This window comes from Anabas testudineus, chromosome 5 (assembly GCF_900324465.2).
Source record: "Anabas testudineus chromosome 5, fAnaTes1.2, whole genome shotgun sequence".
In the NCBI taxonomy this organism is placed as follows: Eukaryota; Metazoa; Chordata; class Actinopteri; order Anabantiformes; family Anabantidae; genus Anabas; species Anabas testudineus.
In genome coordinates, this window is record NC_046614.1 from 9,624,489 (window position 1) to 9,651,896 (window position 27,408).

At 42.1% G+C, this 27,408-nt stretch overlaps 1 protein-coding gene, 1 long non-coding RNA gene and 1 other non-coding gene across 5 annotated transcripts; 1 reads left to right on the plus strand and 2 right to left on the minus strand.

Annotated features, from left to right (window-relative positions):
* The first annotated feature begins 934 nt into the window (after positions 1-934).
* On the plus strand, positions 935-24,543 carry LOC113154920 (tensin-2-like). 3 transcript variants are annotated; one of them, XM_026349362.1, is made up of 27 exons: positions 935-1,275; positions 6,399-6,504; positions 6,672-6,709; positions 13,968-14,000; positions 14,087-14,136; positions 14,295-14,478; positions 14,590-14,640; positions 14,732-14,854; positions 14,943-15,007; positions 15,128-15,211; positions 15,315-15,427; positions 15,602-15,662; positions 15,916-15,991; positions 16,495-16,624; positions 17,305-17,370; positions 17,467-17,583; positions 17,670-19,055; positions 19,153-19,303; positions 19,396-20,276; positions 20,366-20,497; positions 21,316-21,408; positions 21,899-21,976; positions 22,156-22,233; positions 22,435-22,603; positions 22,793-22,861; positions 23,096-23,125; positions 23,318-24,543. In XM_026349362.1, exons 1-27 carry the CDS (start codon positions 1,153-1,155, stop codon positions 23,460-23,462), a joined length of 4,632 nt encoding a protein of 1,543 aa, XP_026205147.1. In that variant the 5' UTR covers positions 935-1,152; the 3' UTR covers positions 23,463-24,543. The 3 variants fall into 3 exon arrangements, with proteins under 3 accessions (XP_026205147.1, XP_026205148.1, XP_026205149.1); XM_026349363.1 differs by lacking the exon at positions 23,096-23,125; XM_026349364.1 differs by lacking the exons at positions 935-1,275; positions 6,399-6,504; positions 6,672-6,709 and adding an exon at positions 8,675-8,742.
* LOC113154921 lies at positions 9,838-15,375 on the minus strand. Its single transcript, XR_003298078.1, has 3 exons — positions 15,302-15,375; positions 14,358-14,448; positions 9,838-10,367 (listed from the first exon to the last, which is right to left on the minus strand). It is a non-coding gene; the product is annotated as an uncharacterized LOC113154921 (long non-coding RNA).
* Positions 24,544-24,747: 204 nt separating the features above from the next.
* trnaq-uug lies at positions 24,748-24,819 on the minus strand. Its single transcript has one exon. It is a non-coding gene; the product is annotated as a tRNA-Gln (tRNA).
* Positions 24,820-27,408: the final 2,589 nt, after the last annotated feature.

Sequence of the window (27,408 nt, forward strand, 5' to 3'; positions counted from 1 at the left end):
GTTTAAAGCCGCATTTTGCCTGAAGAACCCAGTTTGAGGGGACACAGTTGTGTATGTGTTAGAGAGAGAGAGAGAGAGCTGGAGTTTGAAGGAGATCACAGATCCGAGATTTAAGCACAGAGCCTATCGTTGTAATCATTTGAGTGGAAAAAGCAAGTGAGGGAATTAAAAGAATACATTAATGCTGAAGTCATGTGTCTGTTGAACAATATGAGGGCATTCATTGACTTGTTTTAACACTCACAGGAGATTAAAAATGAAGGGATTTCAATTGACTAAAGAAAGCATAGTCTCCACCTTGGGCCACTTTGCTCCAGCTGTTTAACAAAAACCTACGCAAGCAGATGCTTCGATGTCTTCACATCCTCACAACAAGCTGAGAGGAGGGAGAGGAGGGATCGGCTTCAGCAAGACTCCAGCGTGTTCTCATGTGCAAAGTTGTCTAGAGGGATGACGTGTGTGAAAAAAAGCTCTATGTAATCACTCCACCACCACGAGGAAGAGAGCGAGAGAGGGGCTGAAGTAAAGCCAAAGGAAAGGGGAAGGGCCTGACATCAACAAGCCAAAACAGCTGCCCCCTTCTCCCCCATGGAGAGTCGGCAAGAGGAGCCTGATGGAGTGAGAGAGAAAGAGAGAGAGGGAGAGGGAGGAAGACTGGTGGGTCTGAAAGTGTGGGGCCGGAGCGAGCAAACTATGAGACATTTGAGGGTCTGTGGAGGTTGAAGAGGAGAAGGTTTTGGCAAGTGGAACGAGGGGAAGGGAGGGTGATGAGTGTGTGCTTACATGCTTTCACAGTGAGCATAGCTAGAGAGCAAGGCACAGGGAGAAGTGTAAGAGAAGAGGGGGGAAAAGAGTGGAGGGTCTGTGCTTGGTGGCACTTCTTGGAGGGGCTGTAAGAGGAGAAGGGGGGGGGGGGAGTCATCCGGGGTGCATTTCAAGGCTGCACGGGCTGTCAGAGAGAAGGGCAGAGGTGTGAGGAGTCACTGGGGAAGAAAGAACATGTTGGAGAGGAAGACATCAGCAGCTCCAGAAACATAAGGAGGCCCTTCAAAGCATGAAGCACTGAGAGGCGCAGAAGACGAGGGGAGCAGAGGAAATTCAAAAACACAAGGCAAAAAAAAAAAAAAAAAAAAAGAGGCGTCTGCTGGAAGCATGGGGTGCATTCACAGCACGAGCACTGACAGCATGAAGAAACACGGACACGGTAGTGACACAGGAGGAATCCCCGTAAAGGCAAACCCCGAGGTGCATCCTGAAATCCTCCAACTTGCTGAGGTAAGTCACCCGCTGCTCTCTGGGGTACAGTAAACATGCAGGTTGTACACAGCAGAAATGTGCAGCGTGTGCTCACATGCTGTGAGTTCATTTGCAGGTTTCAGTAAGTAGAGAGGAACGTTTTGTCTTTGGAGATATGCAGAAGAGAAGTTCATGACAGAGCTCTTGATCGTTCAAAACCTGATGGAAAGAGGCTTTAGACAGCGCTTAGCTTTCACCATTGAAGCTGAACTTTATTTCATTGTGTCGTCACATTCTCATCATGAGCATCAACCAGAAGAATCCAAACTATTACAACCACGTTTCCAGATTAGATCATGCCTGGACTCCAAAGCAGCTCTGTCTCTCTTACGAAACACTGAACCACTGAGTCCAACACAAGCATCTCGTGAGGCACAAGCTTTCGTGGCGAGGGATAAAACGTGTGCTTTGCAAGTCACAATCAGACCTGCTCCAGGCGGGCGGGTCGGTGGACCTGCTGCTAATGTTTAGGTGCGAGCCGTCAGCTGTTACTCTCAAGAAAGGCTATCATACGGGATCACCAGCGATAAGAGGGGCCGAAAGAACAACAGCACGGCCTAATCATGCCCTTTCAGGGTCAAGGTTCAAGAGGAAGTGGTGTAAGTTACTGTCCGGCTTTGACTCGCCGTCTGCCTGTCTGCTGGCTCTATTTAGGAGCGTGTATGGGTTTAGGACTAAGCCACATTGCTGGACACATAAAGCCTCTGGAAAAGTCTAAAATAAAAACCCGCACCTGAATGTGTGTGTTCTCATATGGCAGAATAAATCACACCCTGGACTTTGCACGTCAAGAAAGACAGTAACAAAACCTTTACTGTATTTATTAATGCACCTAAATATTGGAGTGTGTGTGTGTGTGTGTGTGTGTGTGTGTGCGCTCATGTTTTTTTTAATCATGATATTCTGGATCTTGCTGGAACAAAAACATTACTTAGATTGTATGTGGTTTCAGATTCTTTATTGTGTGTATCACTCTTAATGTGTGTGTGTGTGTGTGTGTGTGTGTGTGTCTGACCAAGCCAAATTATGATAACATGGTCCCCACTGAATGGGTGGAGAGGAATGAAATATGTCATGCACACAGTAACAGTCCAGGGGTTCTTCTTTATGTTATTTATGCTGTCTTTCGCTCACACACACACACACACACACACGCACAGTCGTTCCCACACTTATTTCCATGGCTGTTTAGAGGTGACAGCCCCTAATGCAGGTTATAAATACCCATCCAGAACTGGAGAATACCCCCGGGTTGCCACCTGCTCCCGTCTCTTCCGGGCTAGAACTGTCTTGTGGGTGTGTGTCTCGCACACATGCTTCATATATCTCTTGCTGTTTGAATACATTTGCGCTGTGTACACATTTGTTTTCATGCATTCAAACAACATTCATACAAATACAACCGACCTTTGCAAACACACTGATAAAAACAGTTTTTGTTTTTCTTCCTCTTCCAAATTTCCCAAACTGTTTTTTGTCCATACAGATGTGTTGTCATGGAGGAACATATCAAATATGCTTCTGCTGCTGCTGCTGCTGTTCTTGCAGTAATAAAAAGCACATGCAGCCACAGTCATAAAGAAATCCATTATGCTTCTGTTGGTGCCTGACCCTCTCCTCATCTCTGTGTTAGTTGTGAAAGTGCTTCAGACTCCGTGCAGTGGTCAGAGATGCTTAGAGAATGACATAGACTTTGGCTGCTAACAAATCCAAATGGGTGGGGTTCTTTAATACTGCAATGCAACAAAACGCTTCAGATAGTCACTGAGCCCTCTGGAGACCGAACGTCCGCTCAAACGGAGTTCCTTTTTCTCATACTGGTACCGAAAGTACACAAATCCTGAACACAATATCCTGCACACCTGTAATTCATGAGACTTTTCATCTGTGTTAGTGTTAAATACAGTAATAACTGTTCTTCCTTAATCATAAACATCATTAGTTACATTAGTCAGACCACAGTGTGTCCCGCAAGGTCCCAAAGTAAAATAATTTATGGTTCCTCGTTAGAGCTGAAGTGATTTTTATGAACATTTGTCCATTTATGACAGATATGACAGAAGATACGATTTCCAGCTTTCTGTGTATAGGTTGTTGATATGTTCTTTAATATTACATTTAAAAAACAATGTGCTGTGCTGCTGTGATGCTATTTGACCACTGAGCGGTGCCCTTGACTCAGCCTGTGTTTGCATTTTCACTTCAATCTCAGCTGCTGTGGAAGAGGAGTAATTGTTTTGTGCTGATTTAACGTCCGACCGAAAACGTTAAAGTTGTTAAAAATTTTATCACTTGGAAGAAACTTTGAGTTGAAAAGGTCGCTGTACTCCAAGTGAGGATCAGCTGTGGAACACAACTGGGTCAAATGCAGAGCTCCAAAAACCCACATGCATGTATAGGCGTGGGAAAATGTTTGTCATTTAGTCAACTTACAGCAGAGGAGAGGAAAATTCAATCAGGAATGGATGAATGGATGGATTACCCACATGCCACTCATCTCTGAATATTTATTGTGAGTGACACTGCGAGTCTGGTCGAATGAACTCTGTGGTGTCGTTGCTGAAATCGCTTTTTTTTTTTTTAATCTTGCAGGTGATGTCAGATCAGGTTTTGTTAGGACAGCGACACTACAGGTCATTACATAAGTGCAATTGATTCAACTCATTGTATGAGTTATGCAATAACTGATGCTGATCCTCTTCTCCCTTCACATGCCCTCTTTTTAAGGTTCATTGTCTCTCTCTCTCTTCCAAAATCCCCAATACACTCACACACATTCACACACACACACACACACACACACACAGATACAACACATGAAGCGGATCCCACAGTTCACGGCAGCGGTCATCCATCAAAAGGTGGAGGAAATGCAAAAGAGATCAATACATACAGCACAATATTAATAATAATAATAATGATGTGTCCTCTCCGTGCCTGCAGGCATTTCATCAGGTCCTGGACCAAAATAGCCAGCGTTTTTCCACCTGTTGGCGTCGGACACAGAAATAACATTATGAAAATGAATCCACTAATGAATATACTGTATTATATAACTGATATCTTTCATCTGGTGGAGCACATCCTACGGCACCCTTAAACAACCTTAGGCCTGCGGGACATCAGACCCTCATGTTCTGTATGACTGTAGGATTATAGCATCACTGGTTGTTATGGTTAATGTTATGGTTCTTTGGTATTTATGTGAGTTATTCAAGAAATAACCATAATTTATAACTGTTTGTTGTTGTTTTCAGTTTTATTTACTCTATACAAGCTGTCATTCCTCTTATTTACCCCTAAGCAAAAACACACTGAAGTGTATGTCCCAGAATTTCAAACCATTACATTTGCTGACTGTATAGTAAATGAAGCTGCTCTTTAATAAACTTCCAGTATCACCTGCAAGCTCAACTGCAAGTGGATCAAAAGCATCTTAATTTAGACAGAATGCATTAACAGACTTCAATGAAACAAGTCGCATATTCGGTGGAGCTGCTAGAGCTACATACAAATTTAATATACATTTGAATTCATAAGCGATTTAGAGTGCATGCCGTCGTCGTGAGGGTCACATCTGTCTTATAACACATTGTGATTAAGTGAATGAGTTCAAGACGGTGACACGAGTGAGACTTTGGTGTCAGAGGGTCTGTGTTTGTGAAAGTGTGTCCGAGCCAGGACGCACACACCTTCACTTTCCAGACTTAAATTCAATACGGCTACTGTTGGAAAAACCTTTTGGAGAAAAAAAAAAAAAGAAAAAAAAGGAAAAACAGTTGAGCAGAGAAATGTTTTTCCAACACTGGAGAAATGCATGGAGCCATTTCCAAGGAAAAGGAACGCCAGTGTGTGCAGGTGTGGTGAATGTGGCCCTCCACCTCCTGATGTTTCCAGCCACCACCTCCTTCACTGCTAAGGGAAAGATTTAATGGTTAAAAGTGCCTGACGTGAAAAAAGAAAATGACTCAGGGGATTACGTTTACTGTATTTGCCTTAGAGACTTATTTGGATACCGTCGGTGTGGTTGTGTGTGTGTGTGTGTGTGTGTGCAGAAATGTCCATGTTTTGAACGTCCCATCTACTTTTAATGTATACTGCAGTATCACCTAGTTCATTTCATTCGACCTCAGCATGTAAGCTTGTGCTGTGTGTGCTCATACACATTTGATTCGTTTTTACAGCGCACACAGAGTAATTGAGAGAAAGAGCACAGTTGGAGAAACTCTCTGTCAGGTTTACCTTTCGCCTTTTTCTTTGCTTTACCCGCAGAAGCTCATGTCTCTTGTTTACGCAGCTGCCACGAAGCTCCGGCGTGGAACTACCATTCAGAGAACCTAGCTCCTAGTCCCCAAAGAAACACTAGAACTAGACTAACAAGGAATTCCTAAATATTAGACATTCACAGTTTTGGCCTTAGTTTGGCTTAGAAACTTGATTTAATTTTAATTTGTATGTATAATATATATATATACTATTACAGACTTGAATCAATATTTTATTCTATTTCTAGTATTACTGTATAAATCATTTTAAAACTATATATATATATATATAACTGACACTACTAAAACAATGGTAAGACTTAGTTTCCTTTGTGACCATGATGCACATTAAATGAGGCAGGCAGCACAGAAAAACTGATTATTTATCATCATCTTAGCTGCCACGTAGACTGAGACAGAATAAGGACAAGTTAAAAGATGAAACAACAGGATGTCTTAAAAACACAGCATGATGTGACAGGTGTTTTTAGTGAAGGAAGCTGAACAGCAGGTAAGACATCAGTGCTCATATTGGCTTGTCACGCAACCAGCCCACATCTGTAGCGACAGCAGCTACACAGGGGACAGTGAACGTCCAGTGCCTCAGATGGAGCAATGTTGAGATCAAATGCCCTAATGGACATGTAGAAACCTGGTAAAACCGAACATGTCAGCACCACATATTGTGTGCACGTTGTTATGAGGGAATTTGTACTTGCCGCATGGTAAATTTAATGAACTTTGTTTAAGCAGTCACCTTTATTGTTTTCCCCTCTTGACTAACTCTATTTATTTGTTGTGAGAGTGATCATATCTGACTCCTGTGTGTGTCTGCAGCTCGCCAAAGCAGGGAGCCACGTCTTCACAGATAAGAGCTTCAAGAGGAAACGAGTGTGCGATGTGTGCAAGCACCACATCGACAACCCTGGGGCTTTCTGCAAGGGTGAGTCCACGTCTCAGTCAGGTCAGGCAGCAGACCTCAGAGACACAACTGACCAGCACTGACACTTAGACCTGACATGCATGAGCTCACCCTGAATGTCCCCCCTCTCTCTGTCTGTCAAAGCTGATATTCAGAGTAAAACATGTCCCTCTCCCTTCTGTTTGCAGAGTGCAAGGTTGCAGTGCACAAGGCATGTGAAGCCAAGGTAAGCTTTAAGTGACTTTTCCTTCTGTCCTGAGCAAACTGTGCCCCTGTGTCAGAGGTTCTAGGCTTGCGACGTTAATGTGATCTGAGTCCTAAGTGGAGTAAGCCGTGTGCACTGACCTAGATGTCAGGTTAAAGAAGGCCTCCCCCCTGAACCGCAATCAGCTGGGTTGCTATGAGTAATTCAGACGTGGTAATGTGGCATAGCAGGAGCTCCTGAGAGCCTCTGTGTATAGTTCAAAGTGATTCCTTAATACATCTTGATTTGAAGCATTTGTGCTTATTAAAGTATAATACGTTCCACATAATACACCAATACTCCGCGGTGCAGCGTGTGAGACGCACGCTCAGGATCAGCTGGGGGCCGAAGTGTAGTTTAATGATTATCAGTGTGAAATTCACAAACATATAGAGCAGATCAAATTATAATAACGGGAGTCAAAACATATTATTATTGATACAGCACAGCAACACTCTTATTTCAGTAAAAGGTCTGAGCACTTCTCCCACGGCTGGTCTTTCTACCAGAGGACACGACTGCAGCGTGTAAGAGAAGCGCGCTCTCTGTCCACAGCTTATGTCAAACCGTTGGCAGCGGTTGCCTCTGCTCTCATGTGACTCCGCTCATAGAAGCTCAGTATCACACACCACCGGGTGATCTCATGACCTTGTTGTAACTGTGCTCTTGTGACCAGCAAACCCCCACCCCCACCCACCACACCCCAAACAACAACAACAACAACAACAAAAACAACAAAAAGACAGCACATTTGCAGTGTCACTGTCATGCAGAGGGACCCTCCCCCCCTTTATTCCTCAATTCTTCAGGTCAGTTCAAATCCTGCTGGATTCATAACAGTGGGGGTGTCCTGCCCCTCCTACTCCACACACACACACACACACACAGTATGACTGGGCACTACCAGCTGTTGTGCCTTAGCAGCATGTATTAAAAGAGGATTATTATTTTTGTCATACTCGTCCCCCCTGGTCACCACAGCAATAGCCAAAAACAACCCGTGGTGGCTGTAGGAGAGGCAGGCGCCATGGATGAGAGTAGACTCCGTCGCACAGTGTGATGATCCATCTGGATAGAAGAACTCTGTGTGGGTAAATATAGAAAATAACAAGAGTGCCGTAGATGCCTGTCAGTCAGCGATCGTGGAGGGACACAAATAAGTGGGAGGCAGCTGGAGAGGGAGAGTGCATGCGTATGTGTGTGTGTGTGTGTGTGTGTGTGTGCGTGATCAGTCCCAAGTGGGGTTATTCATAAATAAAGGGAAACATTAGGTCAAGGCTGAAAACTGGTGTCTGCTTCATGTCACGCTATCCCTCATCTGCGTGTTTCTTCTATATGAGCTCCATGTAACTCTCCAACGTCGACACATTGCTTCCTTTCATTTTTACCTCTTTCATCTCTTGCGTCTCACTATCATCATCTTTTTCTACCTTTAATCTCCGAGAATGTGTCTGTCACAGCTTCTACCACCTTCTCTGTGCCTTTTGTTTTAAACACCTCTTCCACTCGTCGGTGCTTTCATCGATTTGTTGGATCATCTCAGTCCCAGTCTCCAGGAAAACTCCACATTTTCATGCACCCTTTGTGCATTGTTTCTCTATTTGTCCGACTTTATTCTGCCCTTCTTTGCCCTGCTGCCACTTTTATTCTGCTTCTTGTCATCTCTCTCTCAACCTCGGGCTACTAAAGAGGCCACTGGTCACCCTGTGACATTGCAGGGATGCCCAGTGTCAGTGCATGTGGAGCCCCGACGTGTGTGAGTGCACACGCGAGGGAAAGTGCTCCTATAGTTGACATGTTTTAATGTGTCTGTGTGTATGACACAGGCAGAGTGCTTATGTTGCATGTGCTGCCGGCACACTGGGAGTGTGTGTGTTATTGTGAGAGAGGGAGGGGAGGAAAAGTGAGAGAGAACGAGCAGAGAGTTTGTAAGAGAGAGGGAGGCAGTGCATCACACTCTACAGACAGGACCGCTCAGAGGCAGAGGGAAAGACTGCGGAGCTGCTTGTTCAGAGGTAAAAACACACCATGAGTGAAACTTTGGGGTTAATTTATCTGTACACATACACAGAATAATGCTTTTAACTTCCCTATAACTATATGTACCATTTCTTATTTTATTGAATGGCAATTTAGCATCCATTCCACAGGGTTTGATCTGATAATGCTGCATGTGATTCTGCATATTATCCCATTAAAGCTGTAGCCAGAGTGCTCTAGCTTGCCCAGAAAGAGGATTTCATTTACTGTGATTAAGGCAAGTGCAGAAAATGAAGCTGAGACTCCTGCTGTGACCTACAAAAAAAAAACAAGAAAAAAACACAGATTTTAATTTTTAATTCTAAAGACGAAGTTAATTTTTTAATGAGATAGTTGTCACGTGCATGTACAAATGATCCTGTTCTATCTGCTGCCGTGTGCCTGCAAATGTAATACGCTGTGCCAAATCGGTTTTTGGCATAGATCAAGTGTGCTTGTGTGGTTTTGTGTACATCAGCAAGTCTCTGCACAGCCCAGCGTCCAGCAAAATTTTCTTACTTTCAGTTTCATGAAGGCTTATTCAGTCTGCGCTTTTTAATTTTGATTTGAACACTGTGTGTACACATGTGATATGTTTTATATAGACAATTAACGCCCCACCGAAGGCCACCTGACAGAGACAAATGGTTGTATCCGACACCCGGTCAGCTGTGCTAATATCATCTGATGGAGCCTAATGTTGCATAGTGACATACAGATGGTTCGAGCGTCCCCAGCTGTTCTGCTAATGTTTCATATTGATTGTGATGCCATAAGGCCGGTGTGATAGGCAGGTTTTGTACATAATAGTGTCGTCCATTTGACCTAATTTGCTGCAAACCTCTTCCCCAAGTTTCAACTGCAATCCAGATGTTGTGATGATGTGTTTTTGATGATCTTATCTCGTATCAGGAGGTGTTTTGAGTAGCATGGTAATGCTGGTCACATTGTTGTCAGTCTTTCTAAGCATCAATGGCAACTATGTAAAAAAAAACATCCTAATTTAACTTACTACTACTGCTTTGCATTTCAATAATAAAGCATCACAAGGAGACCTGTGAATATAGGACATACTTGTTTATATTTGCCGATTTCATTTCCTGAGAGCCAAAGTCAAGTGATAGGTGCACAGCCAGCTTTGTTTAATATTCCATGAATAATACAGTTGCTATTTTTAGCTTGGTCATAACAATGTCTTGAAAACTATTTGAGCTGAGGGGGTGCTGTTAACGCGTGACAAATATATAAAATGACCCTTTAAGCATTGTGGAGGTTGTATTACCTACAATAAGCAGCTCTTTGAAAATAGCTGTGTGAAACAGCTCAGCTCCGTGACACATTCAGTGACATCTTCTGGCATCCAACTCACTCTCGTCCCCTCTCTTGCTTTTTCCCTCTAACATCTGTCAATCTTTCCACTGCATCGACAGTTCGGATTTTGCCTCGAGCCCTTGTGTTTCCTCTTAACTTCGCTCTCTTGGCCAGTCACATAGTGACTTGCCCTGGTTATGGGCGATGTTCATTGAGGTGTTCTTTGTCATCTGATGTTGTTTATTCAGAGGGGGGAGCACATACTTCTGTCTCACAGCAGGGATGACTGTGGCCATCCTGTCCCCAGGCACTGAAAGTTGAGAGAGAGAGAGAGAGGGTGTGAGGTACCAGGAGAGGGGAGAGCAGAGGGGAGAGACAGGCCGGTGGGGGGGGAGGAAATCGAGAGATGAGAAATCAAGGATGAAAGAAACTACAAGACATGTATGAGAGGAGAAACAGTGGGGAAGCTGCACTTTCATGTGAAGCCCGTTATATCACCACCGCTCCAAAACTACACTCTGTGTTAACACCCTGCGCAAAAAATAATAAGCCTCAGAATTTTATTTAGCTTTCGGTCGGCCTTGCCCATTAGCGTCTTTTTGTGTGACTATGGAACTTGGTGCAGTAAGCCGTGGTTATTTTGCTTTCCCAGTTTCAAATGGGAACGCTTACTCACTTCTCCCTCTCCACCATGTGACGTCAGCTCTAAGTTGACTGTCAGAATATAATTAGCTCCTCCTAGATGTCATACGGGCGCCTGTGTCAGAAAAAGACTCAGCTTTCTTTCTGGATTTCCGCTCCCTGTAATATGAGTGATGATATAAGATGTGCCAGTAAAAAGGTTTCACTGCTGTGGAGTAGAATATCAGCCAAGCAACTCTTTGGGCTCCAAAGGTTTAACGGAGGACGGCAATTCATGCTGATTCATTAGTTTGTTGTTTAGTCTTTGTTATCTGACTGACTGACTGACTGACTGGCGCTGGCCTGATCTGTTAAGTTGGTTTGCTTTGTACTTCTAATTGTAAGAATTTGCTGATGTTCTTTGTCATTTTATGGTTTTGGGGAGCTGCTTAGAAAAGTAATTTAAAGACAGATCTGGCAACATAAGCATGCTTCCTTGCTGAGCAATGGATGAGACAGTCAATCCCACTACAATGCTTTTCCATTTAATAGGATGTGTACTGGCTTTAGCTTTACATCACACATTCATAAGATTGGTATCACTTGTCTCACCAACTCTGAGCAAGAGACAGGTCTTCCTGACCTCTACAGAGGTCACACTTGATATTTGATATTTAGCCAACAGCAGCTGATTTTTCTTATATTTTTTGTTGTTGTTTTTTTATAGTGTGTAATATTTATGCTATATTTTCTAGTTGTATTCTAATGAAGAGACTAAGAAATCAACTTATCGGGGGCCTAAGACTTTTATGTACTGTACAGAAAATGTAATAGCTCACATATGATACACCTACCAAACAGTTGCCGTTTATGTTTAATAAATGAATGAAAGGTGTTACTGGATGAACAAGTCATACTCAACCAACCAGACCAGACATCCGGTCCACAACAGTCAGTCAGTCCCAGAGGGTGGGATTGAGTGCAGTCATTGGCACCTCAGTAAAAGCTAGCTTATGAACAAGACAAACTGAACCAGATGGCTCCATTCCCAGTGGCTCCAGCATACAGTGCACATGCATTAATGAAGACCCTGGGGCTGGCAGAGCTGCCGAAGACACGTGTATAGTACACTCTGCATGTGTTTCTGTTTGTATGTGTGAACCTGGGTTGACCAGCACTGACATCCTGTTGCAAATTGCTTCCTGTTGACTCTACCGTGTTTCTATTCTGCCTTTATGCTGCATGTCAGTGCTGTCTGCCTATAGGTTCAGCCCTGGCCTTTTTTTTGTGTGTGTGCACGTGCATACACATGGGTATGTTGTGTCTGTCTCCTACTATTCCTTCCTGGGCACAACCCCTTTATCCACTTAACTAACATTATTAAAGCTGTTAAGAGAAGAGTTATCCCCTCCGGCACTTCATTTCCTACTGTAAGTTTTATAATGTCCTCGCACATTAACACAGGAAAGCACAGATTAGTACGTAGCAGATAACACAGAAGGTGAAACAGCTGATCAGCTCTGGCAAAGAAGCCATTCAGGACGCACCTAAGATCTGAGAAATTATATGTATATTAACAAATAATAAGAATAATACTGTACTGTATTTACTGTCAGCAAGCATGGCAGTAATGACATTACAACATCATCATCATCATCAGTGAGCAGCAGCATATTTTGCTGTGCAGTAACCAAATATAGCCTTTTTCCCCTTCACGCCTCCTTTTACTCATTCCTCCCTGGGGCTGCTTGATTTGGAAGACTGTTGAAATAAATACAATACAATACAACTTGTGCACATCCTAATGTTTTTTTTCCGCCCTTGACCTCTATAGGAAATCAGCAGTTTTTTTTTTTTTTTTTGCATAGAGTATCTACCGAACATTATTAATGTATCTTCTTAAGAATCACAGTGATAAAATGAATTTAACAATAGATGCCTCAATTTAGTCGTGACAGTGCCATTTTACAGTTTAATTCTTCTGGAGGTGCGTAGTGATCATTCCTTCCTCCTTCCTTGTGACGTAAAATGAGACGTTTGAAGTTTAATTATGAAAACTTCCACTGGTGAGGCCCTAGCTTATCTATACATAACACTTCTGCATGCTTGCTTTTCGTCCTCATGTTGTTGAGTACATGTAGTAGATCATTGTGACTGTCAGTTGTTTGACTTGTTAAACTGTCGCCTGACACCTGTCAGTACTGGCCAGCACACAATGAGCAGCTCAGCTGTCAATCATCCTTTGGGATAGTTCAAAGGTCCAAAGTTGACAAGGTGTCGCAAGATTTATAGTCTGAGCCCAAACATGTAGCTCTGTCGTAATGCTGAAACCTTTTCCCATCCTTGGTTTGTTTCCTTTTGCACATGTCAGATGTGCTATTAATGTGTTTTATTTATTTATTATTGTCTAACATTCTCATATTACAATACATCTCATGAGACCATCAGTGAATCAGAAGAGTTACATAGGGTGTGCCAGTTTCTCCTAGTCTACTAGTTTGTCACTCCAGGGTAAACTCTATAATAAACAACCCCAAACAAAAGAAGCTACAGGAACCTGCTGAAGTCTTCTTGGAGAGCAGTGGCTGTAGTCTGTCTAAACTCCAGCTTCACTCTCTCCTGCTGTCTCTGTATACATGTATGTGTGTGTTTGTGGCTTTGGCGTGTTACTGCTCTCGTCAGCACAATCCAAGAGCTGTACACCACATGTAGAGTGTTCCTCCAGTAAATTGTATCTCTCTCCTCGCCTTATTTTTTATGAGGCAATAAAATGCCTCAATCAATCATTTTTATTGATTACCTCTCATTACGCCGTGCCTTTCTGCTTATTCGAGTGCCTGGTCAGCACAATGCACGCTACTCAGGCCTACAGTGTGAGACAGAATTCAAAGAAGACACTACCCACTGTTTTGAAGTTCTTTATATTTGATGTGCATATAGATGCTTGTTATGATTTGCTTCTGTTTGACTGTGTTTGTCTCTGTGTACCAGTACATTTTTGAGTTTCTATTTGTGCGTGCCTAACGTGTGTCACTACAGCAGCTCGTCATGTGGATGAGCGCAGCCTCTTCTTTAAAACCAGCTGCTGCAGATGACAGAGGAAGAGTGAAAATGAATCTTTCTATCCTTCATTCTTCCTCCTCATCCCCCATCATCCCACCCCTTCATCTGCGCTGCTGGAGGAGGACCAACAGTATTAAGCCAATCACATAACTTGGCGTGTGCTGCTTTATTCCCTGTGTTTTGTCATAGTTATGTGATGACAAACCATGTGCTTCTTTCCTTTCAGGTGACTCCCACCTGCACTTCAACATCAGACCTTGTAGGTTTACACAAAAAAAAAATACTTCTGTATTATGTAAAACAGTTGACCATTGCAGCACGCTTACTCTTTTTGTTGTTGTTCAGCACGGTTCCACTAAATCTACATCCCAGAAGAAAAGAGGCTCTCTACCAAGGTACCACAAATCACACATCAAGACAAAAGACAATGATGTTTGATATGTAAAATGGCTCCAAACTAATAAGAATTTAAGTAAAATCCACAGACTTGAATCAGACTTCGCAAAATGGCTGTTTTGGCTGCGCTAAAAGAATGCATTCTCACAATGCGCAGGAGTAAAAGTGTGGAACAAGTGATGGAGCATGTGATGGAGCGCCACTACGACTTTGACCTCACCTACATCACAGAGAGGATCATCTCTGTCTTCTTCCTGCCAAATCTGGAGGAACAGCAGTACCACAGAAACCTACAGGAAGTGGCTTCCATGCTGAAATCCAAACACCAAGACAAATTTCTGGTTAGTTTCAAACACTGACAGCAAAGTAAACCTTTTTTTTTCCTTCTGTTTGTTGGCTGATTTGTGAAAAACTGATTTTTGATATCATCTTATGTGTCTCTGGCTTTCAAGCTTCTAAATTTATCAGAGAAGAGGCATGACGTCATCAGACTTAACCCAAAGGTACCAATATCTAAACACTGAACATGTTGTTAAGTATGTGATCACTTAATGTGGTATATTAAAGATCTGTGTGTCTTCCACTGCGGTTCAGGTGCAGGACTACGGCTGGCCTGATCTCCACGCCCCACCCTTGGACAGAATTTGTGCCATTTGTAAGGCCATGGAGACCTGGCTGACATCTGACCCTAACAACGTTGTGGTCCTCCACTGCAAGGTCTGTGCAGCCTGAATCAACATGCGCTTGTTCTGCTGTAAAAAATAAGAAACAGCAGAGAAAAAAACTCTGATCTATGTTCTGACAGGGAAACAAAGGGAAGACGGGGGTCATCGTGGCAGCCTACATGCACTACAACAAGATATCAGCTGGGTAACCTACAGTAGTGTAACTAGTCTAATTAGGCATTCAATATAGCAGCATGGTGGCCTTTTTTTATTTACACACACATGTACTGAAGCATTTATTTATACATTGTGGTTGTGTCTACAGAGCAGACCAGGCTCTCACCACACTGGCCATGAGGAAGTTTTGTGAAGACAAAGTCTCCTCTTCCCTACAGCCCTCTCAGAACAGGTCTGATAACACTCATGTATCATAAATGTCTAGTTTTCTCACCCATATATCACATATTGTGATGCTGCTGTCATCAAATCATTTCCTCACCTCCCTTGTTCAGGTACATCTACTACTTTGGTGGTTTACTGTCAGGTACCATCAAAATGAATAGCAGCCCTCTGTTCCTTCACCAGATCCTCATTCCCTCTCTGCCAAACTTCCAGGCTGGGGGAGGTCAGTTTTACACGCACTAACACTAATAGCTTGCAGTGCTGTAATTCTGTAAACAGAAAGTGTTAATAGTTTAGTTGATAGTCCAATATAAAAAAAAAATACAACAGCGTTTTTATCTGCACACGTTGTCCCCTTTTTATTGCTGATCTCTTTCACTTCTTTGCATATTTGCAGGTTTCTGTCCTTTTCTGAAAATCTACCAGTCACTGCAGATGGTCTACACGTCAGGCGTCTAGTAAGTACACGGTCAGTTGTCCAGTTGTACCACTGTGTTTTCAGCTCACTTCTTGTGGGCAGACGTCTCTCCTTCCCTCTGTCTCTATGACAGATGTTGTACAGGCCCCTGTCTGTGTTTAGGTATTGGCTGCTCTTTGCTTATGTTAAAGTTACAGCTGTGTAGCAGCATTTTATCCAACTGAGACATGTTTTGACTGGTTTTATGTATGTTATAAGCTGGTTTGCCTAGTTTTTTTTTTCTGTGTGTCCAGTGATCCCCAGAGCTCCAGGGCAAGAAAGCTGTGCGTGACTATGGAGCCAGCGCTATTATTAAAGGGGGACATTATGGTGAGAAATAGATTACTGTGAACTTGCAACCTTGCTTTGATTTAGATGCTATTCATATCTACACATAGGCTACATCACTGAAATATTTGCAATACCTCTGTTGTTTTTGTGGACAAATCCTGTAGCTAAAGGCTTCTATTTATTCTATTTCAACTTACTGTTGCAATGTCTCTCTTGACTTTTGTTCACTTTTATAACTTGTCCTTTAAACAGTGCTTGATTATTTTTAAACCACTTAAGCTACAAATCCTCTTTAGAATGTAAACACACAGGCTTAATGACTATCTTGCACGTCTCTTTGAGAGGGTGGAAACATTCAAATCCCTTAGCAACCTAGAAAGATGTGTAGGCACTTTAGTTATCTCAGAGGGTATCGGTTGCCACAGCAGCAGCACACACTCTTTTCTCTCTTGCAAACATTAAGTGTTCTAATATACCTACATTTTGAACAATTCATTGTCGAACGGTGCCTCTCTATTTATACTTCACTGTCTTACTTGCAGGTAAAGTGCTACCACCGACGCAGTCGAACAGCAGAAAGAGAGGTGGTCTTCAGAGTTCAGTTCCACACCTGTACTGTTCATGGAGCCCAGCTGTGGTTTGGCAAAACTGAATTAGACCAGGCCTGCACAGGTATAAAAACAACAGCTCAGTAGTTTACAGAACTGGGAGAATGGACAATGGAGTAGAGGGACGATAACTTCAAAACATTAGATCACTGTGGTGTGGTTGTTTAGATTATTATTACTATTTAACTATATTACTACACTTCAATTTAAAAATACTGTAAACATGAGAACGGTCAAATTGAAGCCTCCACCTAGATATTTCTATTGCATCCTTGATATAGTTGAAATGGTTGAATAATTTAAGATCCACTTTGTCTTCAGTCCATTGTGGTGTTTGTGTGTGATTGGAGACTAATAGCAAATGACAGTGTCTATTTACATGAAGCAAAAATGCTTGTTCATGGCTCAGTAAGCATCAGTCTCATGACAGCTGCTCTAAGTGCACACTGATGCATGCATACAAAGTATAAATAAAATTACCTAAAACCCACACTTGAAATAAAAAAAGAAAACTCAATTCGCATATTACATTTCTTTGACACCTTATGCACTGTTTACTTTTACCATTTTCTGTGTTGTTGTCCTATTTATTTCCATTATGATGGGTGAAAGCAAGTACCTTTATTTATTAACTTTGGTTTTATCACTTCAGTGATCACACTTCCTTGTAAATGCTTTTTCATCACTCTCTGTAGTTACGCTCCGGATATTTTTGTTTCTGCCTTTATGCTTGTCTGTCTCTAGATGACAGGTTCCCTCCTGATGCTACAGTCGAGTTTATCTTCTCCAATGGACCAGAAAAAACAAAAGGTCTGTCACTGCATCCTTTGGTGCATTCGCATTTTCATCTCTTTCAATTTTCTTTTACATTTCACATGCTGTATATTAAGTTATCTGCTTTCCAAGGTCAAGAATACCACAAAAATGATGCCTCTATCAAAGTGGACTACAACACTTCAGACCCAGTGGTCAGATGGGACTCCTATGAGAACTTCAATTTGCATCACGAAGACAGCATGGAAAGTAAGAAATATAAGTCTAACAAGAGCAATGACAATTTACTTTAATTGGGCAAAATCAAGCATCACTCTCTATTTGTCCTCCTACAGATATCTCTCATACAAGGGGGCCTCTGGATGGCAGCCTGTACGCACAGGTGAGGAAACGTCGTGGGCCAGGCTCGACTGCCTCAGCTGCATCACCCAATGGATGCCTCACTAGAAGCCCAACAGTAAAGCCCCAAACTCCTAGTAAGCCCCAGTCTCTCACCTACCTCTCTGACTCTTCGGTGCCTTCTGGACATTTAGGAGACACATCTCCAGCAAGAATCTGCCCTAAAGGCGAAAACACTGAATCTCCATTGAGGAGAGGAGACAGGGAAGATGGAGTACGAGAGAAAACAAGAGGAAAAGAAAAGGATAGGGAGACGGCAATTTTAGATGATGGAGACCCGTCGAGTCCAGAGGGTTTAAGACGTGAGCACGTTTGTTGCAGTCGAGGACGTACAAAGTGCACTGATGTTGGGTGGGAGAGGGAGAGAGACCCCTGTCTTTCCAATGGTCACTATCTTGGACATTGCAATAGCATTAAAAAACATCCAAAAAGTCAAACGCTCCCTGCTTTGCCATCCAAATCTGTGTCCCCTCCACCTCATTCAGCTCACAAGGAACTCTGCCATCGCCACAGCGCCCATCCTTTACCTGAGTTGCCATGGGAACGTCCACCACCACCTCTACCCCCAACCTGTATTCACAGGCCGTGCTACCCTTATTCCACTCCTGAACATGCGCACACACACAGTCACACACTCCCAGCTTCAAACAGACTCTGCAGCGGGGACGAGTGTCACCTCTTCCATTATTCCAGCCACGGTCCATCCTCTCATCTCTCCCATCAATCACTGCCCTCCAGCCCTTACAGGGAAATGTTCTTCGGCTCTCCAACATCATGCCCCTGTTGGGACTGCTCCAGCAGACGAGAGCATCAATTGGCCTCAGCCAGAACATTCCACCCATTTCACCCAGACCAGTCTGAAAACCCACACTGGTCTCAAGGATCAGGGGTACAAAGAACAAGAGAGGCTCCACCACTGTGGGAAAGGGAAAATCCATGGGAGGTGCAGAGAGAGGCAGAGTTCTGGCAATGCAAATCAGCCACACCTGCATTCCAGATCTGCCACTCCTCGTTGGATCAGAGTCCAAACCTGGAGCAACCTAGATTTTCCCTCACACCTCAGCACAGCTATCCTAGCCCCCACTCTCTGATGGATGTGCGGGATGGAGCCAGCAGCGGGTACTACACACCTCCACTGCCCCGCCACTCTTGTCCCTGCTCTCCTTATCAGACATCCCCAGCTGAGAGTCATGAGAGTCGGGGTTACGTCTCAGGATATCACTCTGGATCAGCCTCGCCTCTGGCCGCAGGCAGCCCGTCTCCTGGGAGAGGAAGGATGCCTGAGACGCCCTCTAGATCTAGAGAACAGCCGCACACTGAAGGTGAATGATGAATACAGTATGAACATTTTTCACATTTTCTTTCCTAATGTTTTGTTAGAAATTAATCTTGTCTTATCTTAATTTTGCATCACAAAAGTGGAAAAGGCCAAAAGTGACACGGAGGATAACATACACCAATGCTCAGAGGATAAATCAGACTCTAATGGCCAGTCAAGCACCCCTGGACTGGACTCTGATCATGATTACACACTCATTGGTAGCAGCAGCCCCACACACACAGAAGACAGGTGGGTGAAACTTTTATCCTGGCATTTTTACTAATGCTGAAAATAAATTGTAATTTATCCACGTTTTTTTTCATATTTTCATATGTCCACAGTGTAACAGCTGATAGCCCTCCTCAAAAAAAAAGTCAAAAAACCTCCACACAACTGGAGTCCAGCACAAATAGTAACAAAACTATCACAACAGTAGCAACAGAAACACTAATCCATGATTCCAGCATAGCCATAGACACCACACAACCATCAAGTGAGTCATCTCAGAGTTTGAGCTCTGATGGTTTGATTGAAGCAGCCAAGATTACAGGACATACAGAGGGATCTAACCAGTCACATGTTTCAAGCTATGCCGCTGTCATCATTCCCCCCATCATCCAAGTGCAACTCAATGGTTCTGCCCTTTCTAGCAATACCCCATCCAATAGCAGCAGATGTGAATCTGTGAACCCTCCAGCTAGCCTCACTTCTAGCCCTTCCACCACATCCCCAAATTCTCCTATTGGCTCCCCAGAGCCGCAGCCTTCTCCCCAACTCTCCCCATTGGCTACTGACACAGCAGGCCACAGACTAACGCCAGAGAAAGACAGCACAGCTGACAACAAACCTCCATCGCCTGTGCCTGATGGATATCACACACCCACCTTTCCCTTAGCATCCTATTACTACCCATTACTAAATGTCCCCCATGTTCCATACACTGGATACACTGCGGTCACCATTCCTGCCGTCCAGCCACCGCTTCCTGAGAAGAAACGTCTGTCCTCGACAATCGGATCTCTGAATGCACACAACTCCCTTCTCAGAGTCTCCTCAGCTCCTTCCCCCACACACCACGTTACTTTCTCTGCAGCGGCAGGAGAGCAGCGACGCGGGTCTGCACAGTCTAGCTGTAGGGAGGAGACAGACATCAGGGTGAATGCTAAGTTTGTCCAGGACAGCTCTAAGTACTGGTACAAGCCAGGCATCTCCAGAGACCAAGGTTTGTACTTATCATTACCAACCAATCCAGTCTTCTTTGAATATTGATGAGTAAGTGATGTGGCACCTTTCACCTCGTCTCTACTGTAGCCATAGCTGTGTTAAAGGACAAGGAACCAGGAGCCTTTCTCATCAGAGACAGTAACTCCTTCCAGGGGGCCTATGGTCTGGCCCTGAAAGTGGCCACCCCTCCTGCTAATGCCAACATCACTGGCACCAAAGGTATCAGTTTAAAATTGTTGCATATCATGATCAGTCTACGAGTCATGGGGGGGGGGGGCTACTTCACATGACTGTGAGAAGTAATAACCTAAAGACGTCATCGGGGTTAACTTAGCTTGGGCTCAGACATATGATACACCTATATTGCGTTATGGGAAAGGTATGGGAGGACCTACTGTATTTGGAGTCTGAGGCATAAGTAAAATATGTCACGCTCTGCTCCTATGATTTTGACTTTCAACTTCCTGGATGTACACCTTTTTCTGGAACAGCACTCGCTCTATCCACCTATGTTCAAAAGCTTTTAGAACGAAACCAAGAATCCAGACAATTCTATAAAAGGCAATTATGTAATTTCTGGTTTAACGAGTGTAGAATTTATGATGCATGCTGATACTTTGCATTTTGAGAAAATGTACAATTTGTTCCTGCAGGCTTGTTTTATTATGGTAAGATGTGGGAGCACGAATACATCTGTAAACGTTTCAAAGTATGTGTTTTAGTTGACAAAATTGCATATTGAAAATGTACATCACATAACAAATAACGGGCAAATACAAATAACACCAAATGCTGATTATACAATAAATGATGTGTTTTAATGTTTTTCTGCTGCAGTCTGTTCATGCATGAAATAAAAAACAGCAAATGATACATAATTTTAATCCAAAAATGTCAGTGACATATGGTTTTGATAAATCTATGGTAATCAGACCGTCTGCTCATGCATACTTATGGAAAATGTTCAACAGCAAGAAAGCCTGTCTTATTTTTCATCCTCACTTCCTCCCTTCTCACACGCGTCTCCTTTTTCCCAGGGGATTCTCTGGAACAGCTGGTGAGACACTTCCTCATAGAGACTGGGCCACGAGGAGTTAAGATCAAAGGCTGTCAGAACGAGTCCTACTTCGGTCAGTTATGTGGTAAACATTACTGCCGCAATATGTTTCACATATTTACCTATGTGCAAGAAACTAAAACCTATCATTAGATCACTAGAGAAAGTGCCAGTAACAGACTGGACACTACTGTCCAGAGTAAGGACATGAGCCAGGGTGGAGATGGCAAATTGATTTTCCTATTGGTCTAAGAATATACAATGATCTATGGTGCCAAAAGCTGCAGTGAGGTGACATAAGTGAAGCACAGAGGTAGAATTTGAATCCATGGAAAGCTCATTTGACACATTACCAGGTGCAGGTGCAGTGGAGTGACAGGTCCTGAAAGCAGATTTTAAAAGGTTGCCAAGTAAAGCTGCTGATAAAACTCTCTGTAGTACTTGTGAAAATAAAGGAAGGTTAGAAATTGGTAAATAATTATTACTTGATTCTATATCCTGGTAGTTTGTTTGTTTGTGGTACTCTGTTTTTCCCCTATTTAGTCTTTCTGTCTTTGTCTCAGGAAGTTTATCTGCTCTGGTGTACCAGCATTCAATCACTCCCATCTCTCTGCCATGTGCCCTGCGCATCCCAGAAAAAGGTAATAATAGAAGGATTACATTCAAATATAGTAATTTTAAAATTAAACATTAGCAATTTCAAATGAGGAGCTGTATCTATTATTAGCAAACAAATAAATAACTGTTCTCCAAAGATAAGATACAGTCTGGATCCTCAATAATTCAGACAGCTCTGTTATGTAACTGCATGATGTTTCAGATCTGGTTGGGGAGCTTCAGGAGACACAGAGTACAACAAACACCAGCACAGCAGCCGACCTTCTCAAGCAAGGAGCAGGTAGCACACATGCTTGTTTTTCTTTTGGGTGATTCTGTTGTTTTATGAACATCTGTGGCTGACTAATCACGTCCAACGTAATAGCTGCGGTTCTAACTTTTGGCCAGCAGAGACTGCTGACGGCCTTTGTTTTCACAGCTCTGACACCTAAGAACACATGGTTACTTTATTCCACGTTTTCTCTCCCCTGTGATGAACCAGCTTGCAATGTGCTTTACCTGAACTCTGTGGAAACCGAATCACTGACGGGGCCTGAGGCAGTTTCCAAGGCGACCAAGTGTACTTTGGCATTGAATCCACGTCCAGTGGCAACGGTTGTCCACTTCAAAGTGTCCTCTCAAGGCATCACTCTAACCGACAGCAAAAGAAGGTATTCTTAGATGCTGAAATCTTACTTATTGACAACATTGTACTATTTTCAATTCAACACAATGTTTGTTAACTATAGATTGTATATGAAAATAATCAGCAAGTTTCTAATGTTGATCTATGTTTGATAGAAAACCTCCAGATAATGGCAAAAACAAAGATTAATCCAGTATTATTTGTGTCTACACAGGCTATTTTTCAGGCGACACTATCCTATCAACTCTGTCACTTTCAGCAGTCTTGACCCTCAAGACAAGAGGTGGGTCAGTGAGGCATAATGAATAAGTATAGTGTTAGTAAAAACTATATGTGCTTAAACATCTTACTGCAAAAGTAGTAGTACTAAATATGTGCTTATAGGATAAATAACTACTGTATTGGCTTATATTTTGAAAATATAAGTTCTCTTTGTCATTTGCTTGACTGCTTTTCGTCGCCATCTGTTATTTATGCCTTCCTACGTTTTGTCTCTACCTGTGTACCTGTGCTTCAGGTGGACTAATTCTGATAACACGTCAAGCAAGTAAGTGCTTGCGTCAGTGCGTTTTTCTTGGCAAGTGAGATTACAGACTGGTACAATGTGCTACTTTGCATGGCTATTAATCACAATCAGATTTGTTCCTCTGACTGTTTAGTCAAAATTGAGTTTCTTTCAGTGTCAGTTATTATTCACTCTCCTAGTGTCTTGACTGATCTCATCTCGTTTTTGCTGCAGGATGTTTGGCTTTGTGGCCAGGCGGACAGGCAGTGCTACAGAAAACGTGTGTCACTTGTTTGCAGAGATGGACCCAGAGCAGCCAGCTGTGGCAATTGTCAATTTTATCAACAAAGTGATGCTGGGACCACAGTTTCGCAGATGAGAAAGCAACAGATCACTGGAGTTCTGAAAGCTATTGATATGATTCTGACATAATTTCACTGAAGTGTGTTTATAACTACATTTTTACTTGTGCAGGTCGTATGACTACACTTGGCTGTTTTTTTAAGAAAATCAAGGCAAGGCAATCAAGACAGATCACAAGTTTGTAGGGTAGAGCAGTTTATACAGTGTTGGTTTACACAGCAAATGGTCAAAGAGGAATGGTTTAAGCCAAAACTGACCTAATATTGATACAGATTGCCAAATAACAGTTTTTGTTTGTTTTTTGCTGATGAAGTTCTCATGTTTCAAACTGTACAAAAAACTTGGCCCAGTGACAATCCACTTACAACACTGTAATTGCTATTTAACTACATTTAAAGTTATGAAGACAGTGCTTCAGAAGGTTCTTCGACAATACAGAACAATGTAAGAGTCATGTTTAAGGCATAAATTACGAGTGAAGGATTTAAAAAAACAAATTCAATATTTTGATTATCTAAGATGACGCTGTCTTTGGTTACATTTAACCTGTGTGGTTATATAAGACTACATATTTATAAACTATATTTTAAAAGTGTATTTCTGCTGAAGTGTTAATTTAAAAGATCATGGACCGGGGGTGAATATTTACAACTTTTTACTTTGTGAAACCAAAACTATCATGGAAATGTTCATTACAAAATAGCCAGTGCAGGAAATTCAACATGTGAGTCGTGATCGTTTCTATTACTTATTGAACTAATACCAAGTACCAATAGTAACTATTACAATATACTATAGATGGTATATCCATGGTGACACATAATAAGTGAATTATGTTCTAGGAAGATGTTTTACTTCAAGCCAAAGATTTCATTTTTGTGCCAAGATATTTGAAAGGCTTTTGTTATCAATATCTTTTTGTTGTTTGGCATTTCTGTGTTTTCTATAAAATGAGACAGTATTTAGATAACTTCAGCACAATTATTATTTTTCATAATGGAAAAGAATTAATATATTTTAGATCTCCGAGGTGGATGGGAAAGATTGGAGTATGTCATTTGACATTTAAACAATAAAATAAAACCAAATTGAATTGATTTATTGGTTTCTCTTATTTGCTTATGGAATGATACACTTACAGTCACCTTATTTGCGACCAGCAGGTAAAAGTAATTAAACAGAGTGATACTCTTCACCTTACACATTTCTTTCCACACATCGTGAGCTTTTGCCTTTAACTATCATTTAGAAAAAGAATGATTCTTTCCATGAGTACCGATCCTGAGCAAATTAAAAGGACGAGGTCCCACCGAGATTTGAACTCGGATCGCTGGATTCAAAGTCCAGAGTGCTAACCATTACACCATGGGACCAACTGCGCTCATACCGCCTACACAACCGCATTAATAGGTACACACGTGTTTAAACTAACAATATTACTTATTATCCGCAGTATCACTTCCCCAGCTTTATGTCTTATATCTTGTGGCACGACATTGTTTTCGTTAAACTCTAAATTGGTGACACCTACCCGTGTTCCGGCATTGTTAGTTAGCCAAGTCAAGCTAGCTATCGGCGATAAGCTAACGAAACTCGCCGTGGACATCACAAGCAGGCTTGTACAAACATATAACGATACTTGAATCTACAGGTGCACACAGTAGATCATGTTTAACCTAACCTACTGTAACTAAATTAGCAAATACAAAAATTGCAATATGATAAAGCGTCATTTACTTTGCACATTGTTGTGCTAACGTCGCTGCTAGCTAACCGCTGGTCCAACTCAGCTTCACAAAATAAAAGCGTTGTTTTCAAAACAAAGGTTTAAATGAGCTCATCGGCGTCAATAAACGTATTCGTTGTTACGACCACTTATTACTGTGTCTGTGTGTAGTCATTAAAATGTATTGTGCAGCTACATGTTACCTATAGTTTTTTAAACTATTTCTATTGTGAAAGCAGCACAGCTGTAGCTGCAGCGTGCTCTGGCTGAAACCCATCTAACCATAACAGTACAGGACAGATCTAATGAGAGGGACATGTTGTAATCTTTACACCACTACATTTATCTGAGAGAAATTAGTTACTAGTTACTTTCAAATTTAGGATTCTTCCATTTCCAACATATAAATGATGAAGATGCTTTATTCTAAATTAATCCACTATAGTTAATAAACATCTGCAAGAAAATCAAGCCCGCCCAGTTGCACCTTTGGAAGAATAGTCGATATGTTTGGATGACTAAGTTAATTTAAAACAAATTTCATACTTGCAGCCCTAAATAAAAATATTTAAACAATAGCTTCAACTGTTAAATACACTTTAATGTGGGTGTGTTTGAAGCTCAGCTGCTTTGCATGCTGTACTGTACTCTCAACACTTAATCTAGCTGATTGAGATATAATGAGATGTAGCCACTTGTCTGATATAGTATGATATCATCTTCATGCATATTTATTTTTCCTTTGTTGCTGAGGAACACTAACAGCTCCACTTTGGCGTAATTGCATGAAATTAGCTGGACCAGTTGCATGGCAGTACATTTCATTAGCAGGCACTTAGGCGTTTATGACCGACTTCCTTTGTGCCATTTTGAAAAATGCCGTACTGTAAGAAATAACGCTTCAGAGATGTTTAAGCACTAAGACCACACACTCGAATCACAGCAATGAGTAAAGCGTGTTGTCCCTCCTCTTCCCAGAAGATGGAACTAGAGGGATTTTAATGAACCATATCTCTTCACTAGTCAAATTTCCATTGCAGCACCTGGCAAGTCTCCAGAGGAAAATAGTATGGTGTGAAGTTTAGGATTTCTCTGTCTGTAAATAAAAGATCACAGTCAGTTTTACAGCGTCATTAAATTTGAGAGTTACTGTACATCATGTAGCAGGAGTCCAAGAACTGCATCTACCCCTTCATACATTTGACCTCTTGACATTTGAAGATCACAAAGGAATTCCAAAAATGCTCAGATTTTGCAAGACAAGAAAGAGATTTGATTTGTCACTTTTGAAGTCACATGGTGCTAATACAAAACTATAAGTCACACATTAAAAACATATGTGTAGAGCATTTTATAATATACTTCCACACTTTACTAATTACTTTATAAGTATAGTTGTGATTTTGTGGGTTTCCTTTAGGGGTCTCCTGTGGTAAATGTCCCGGGGGGTCATTTATTGCCTGTGAGAAACTATGCTGTTTACATCACCTGCTGTACAGCTTTATGGTCCAGGGTGACAGAGCTTGGACACCACACAGTGATGCAGCTGCTTCAGATACTCTTGATGCAGCGCATGTGGAAGGTTGTTAGAAACAGAGGAGCTGTGCTGAAATACCATGTTAACATTACTCTGTATTGCTGACCCCAAGAAACCTGAAACTGCTGACTCTCTTCACTTAAGGCATTTCAATGAGGTTGAGGGTGGTTCTTCTTCATCTATGCTGCTTCTCAAAGTTCCTAATTGTGTCCTTGACCTATTTGTCCTATCAATATATTAACAGGACATACTGCTTTGTTTGCAGTTTGTATGTATGTATTCTATGTGTTGTGCAATTAAATGTAATTAAATAACCTGCAAATCGTTACTGTACATATGTGTCTGAATTACACAAATACAATTCTAACACTCGTCAGGAGATGATATTTCAGAAACCAGCTTAATGCTAAAAGTGGGAAATAATTCAATTTTCTCTATTCCTCCCTGAAAACTCAGTAAGTGATTATGCTGATGACTGTGGTGTGATTCACAAACTAAGTGCGGCTGTGCTGTCCCACATAGTTATGTGCGATCACGGAGTACTTGCATGAGATTAGCACGCAGTCTTGGCTCTCTGTGGTGCTAAGAAAAAGAATGGAGGAAGTGCCCATCTTCGCCACCAATGAGCTGCCTGTCAGCAAGTCCAGGATTCAGTTGGTTAGCACAGAAGTTGCTCCGTAGTATGATATGTATGATCTT

Bases quoted from the DNA above. Each gene is read 5' to 3' on its own strand.
- LOC113154920 (XM_026349362.1), top strand. From the start codon at position 1,153: ATGGGGTGCATTCACAGCACGAGCACTGACAGCATGAAGAAACACGGA. The intron at 14,479-14,589 runs GTTAGTTTCAAA...CTGGCTTTCAAG, and splicing joins AACACCAAGACAAATTTCTG to CTTCTAAATTTATCAGAGAA. The intron at 15,008-15,127 runs GTAACCTACAGT...TTGTGTCTACAG, and splicing joins TACAACAAGATATCAGCTGG to AGCAGACCAGGCTCTCACCA.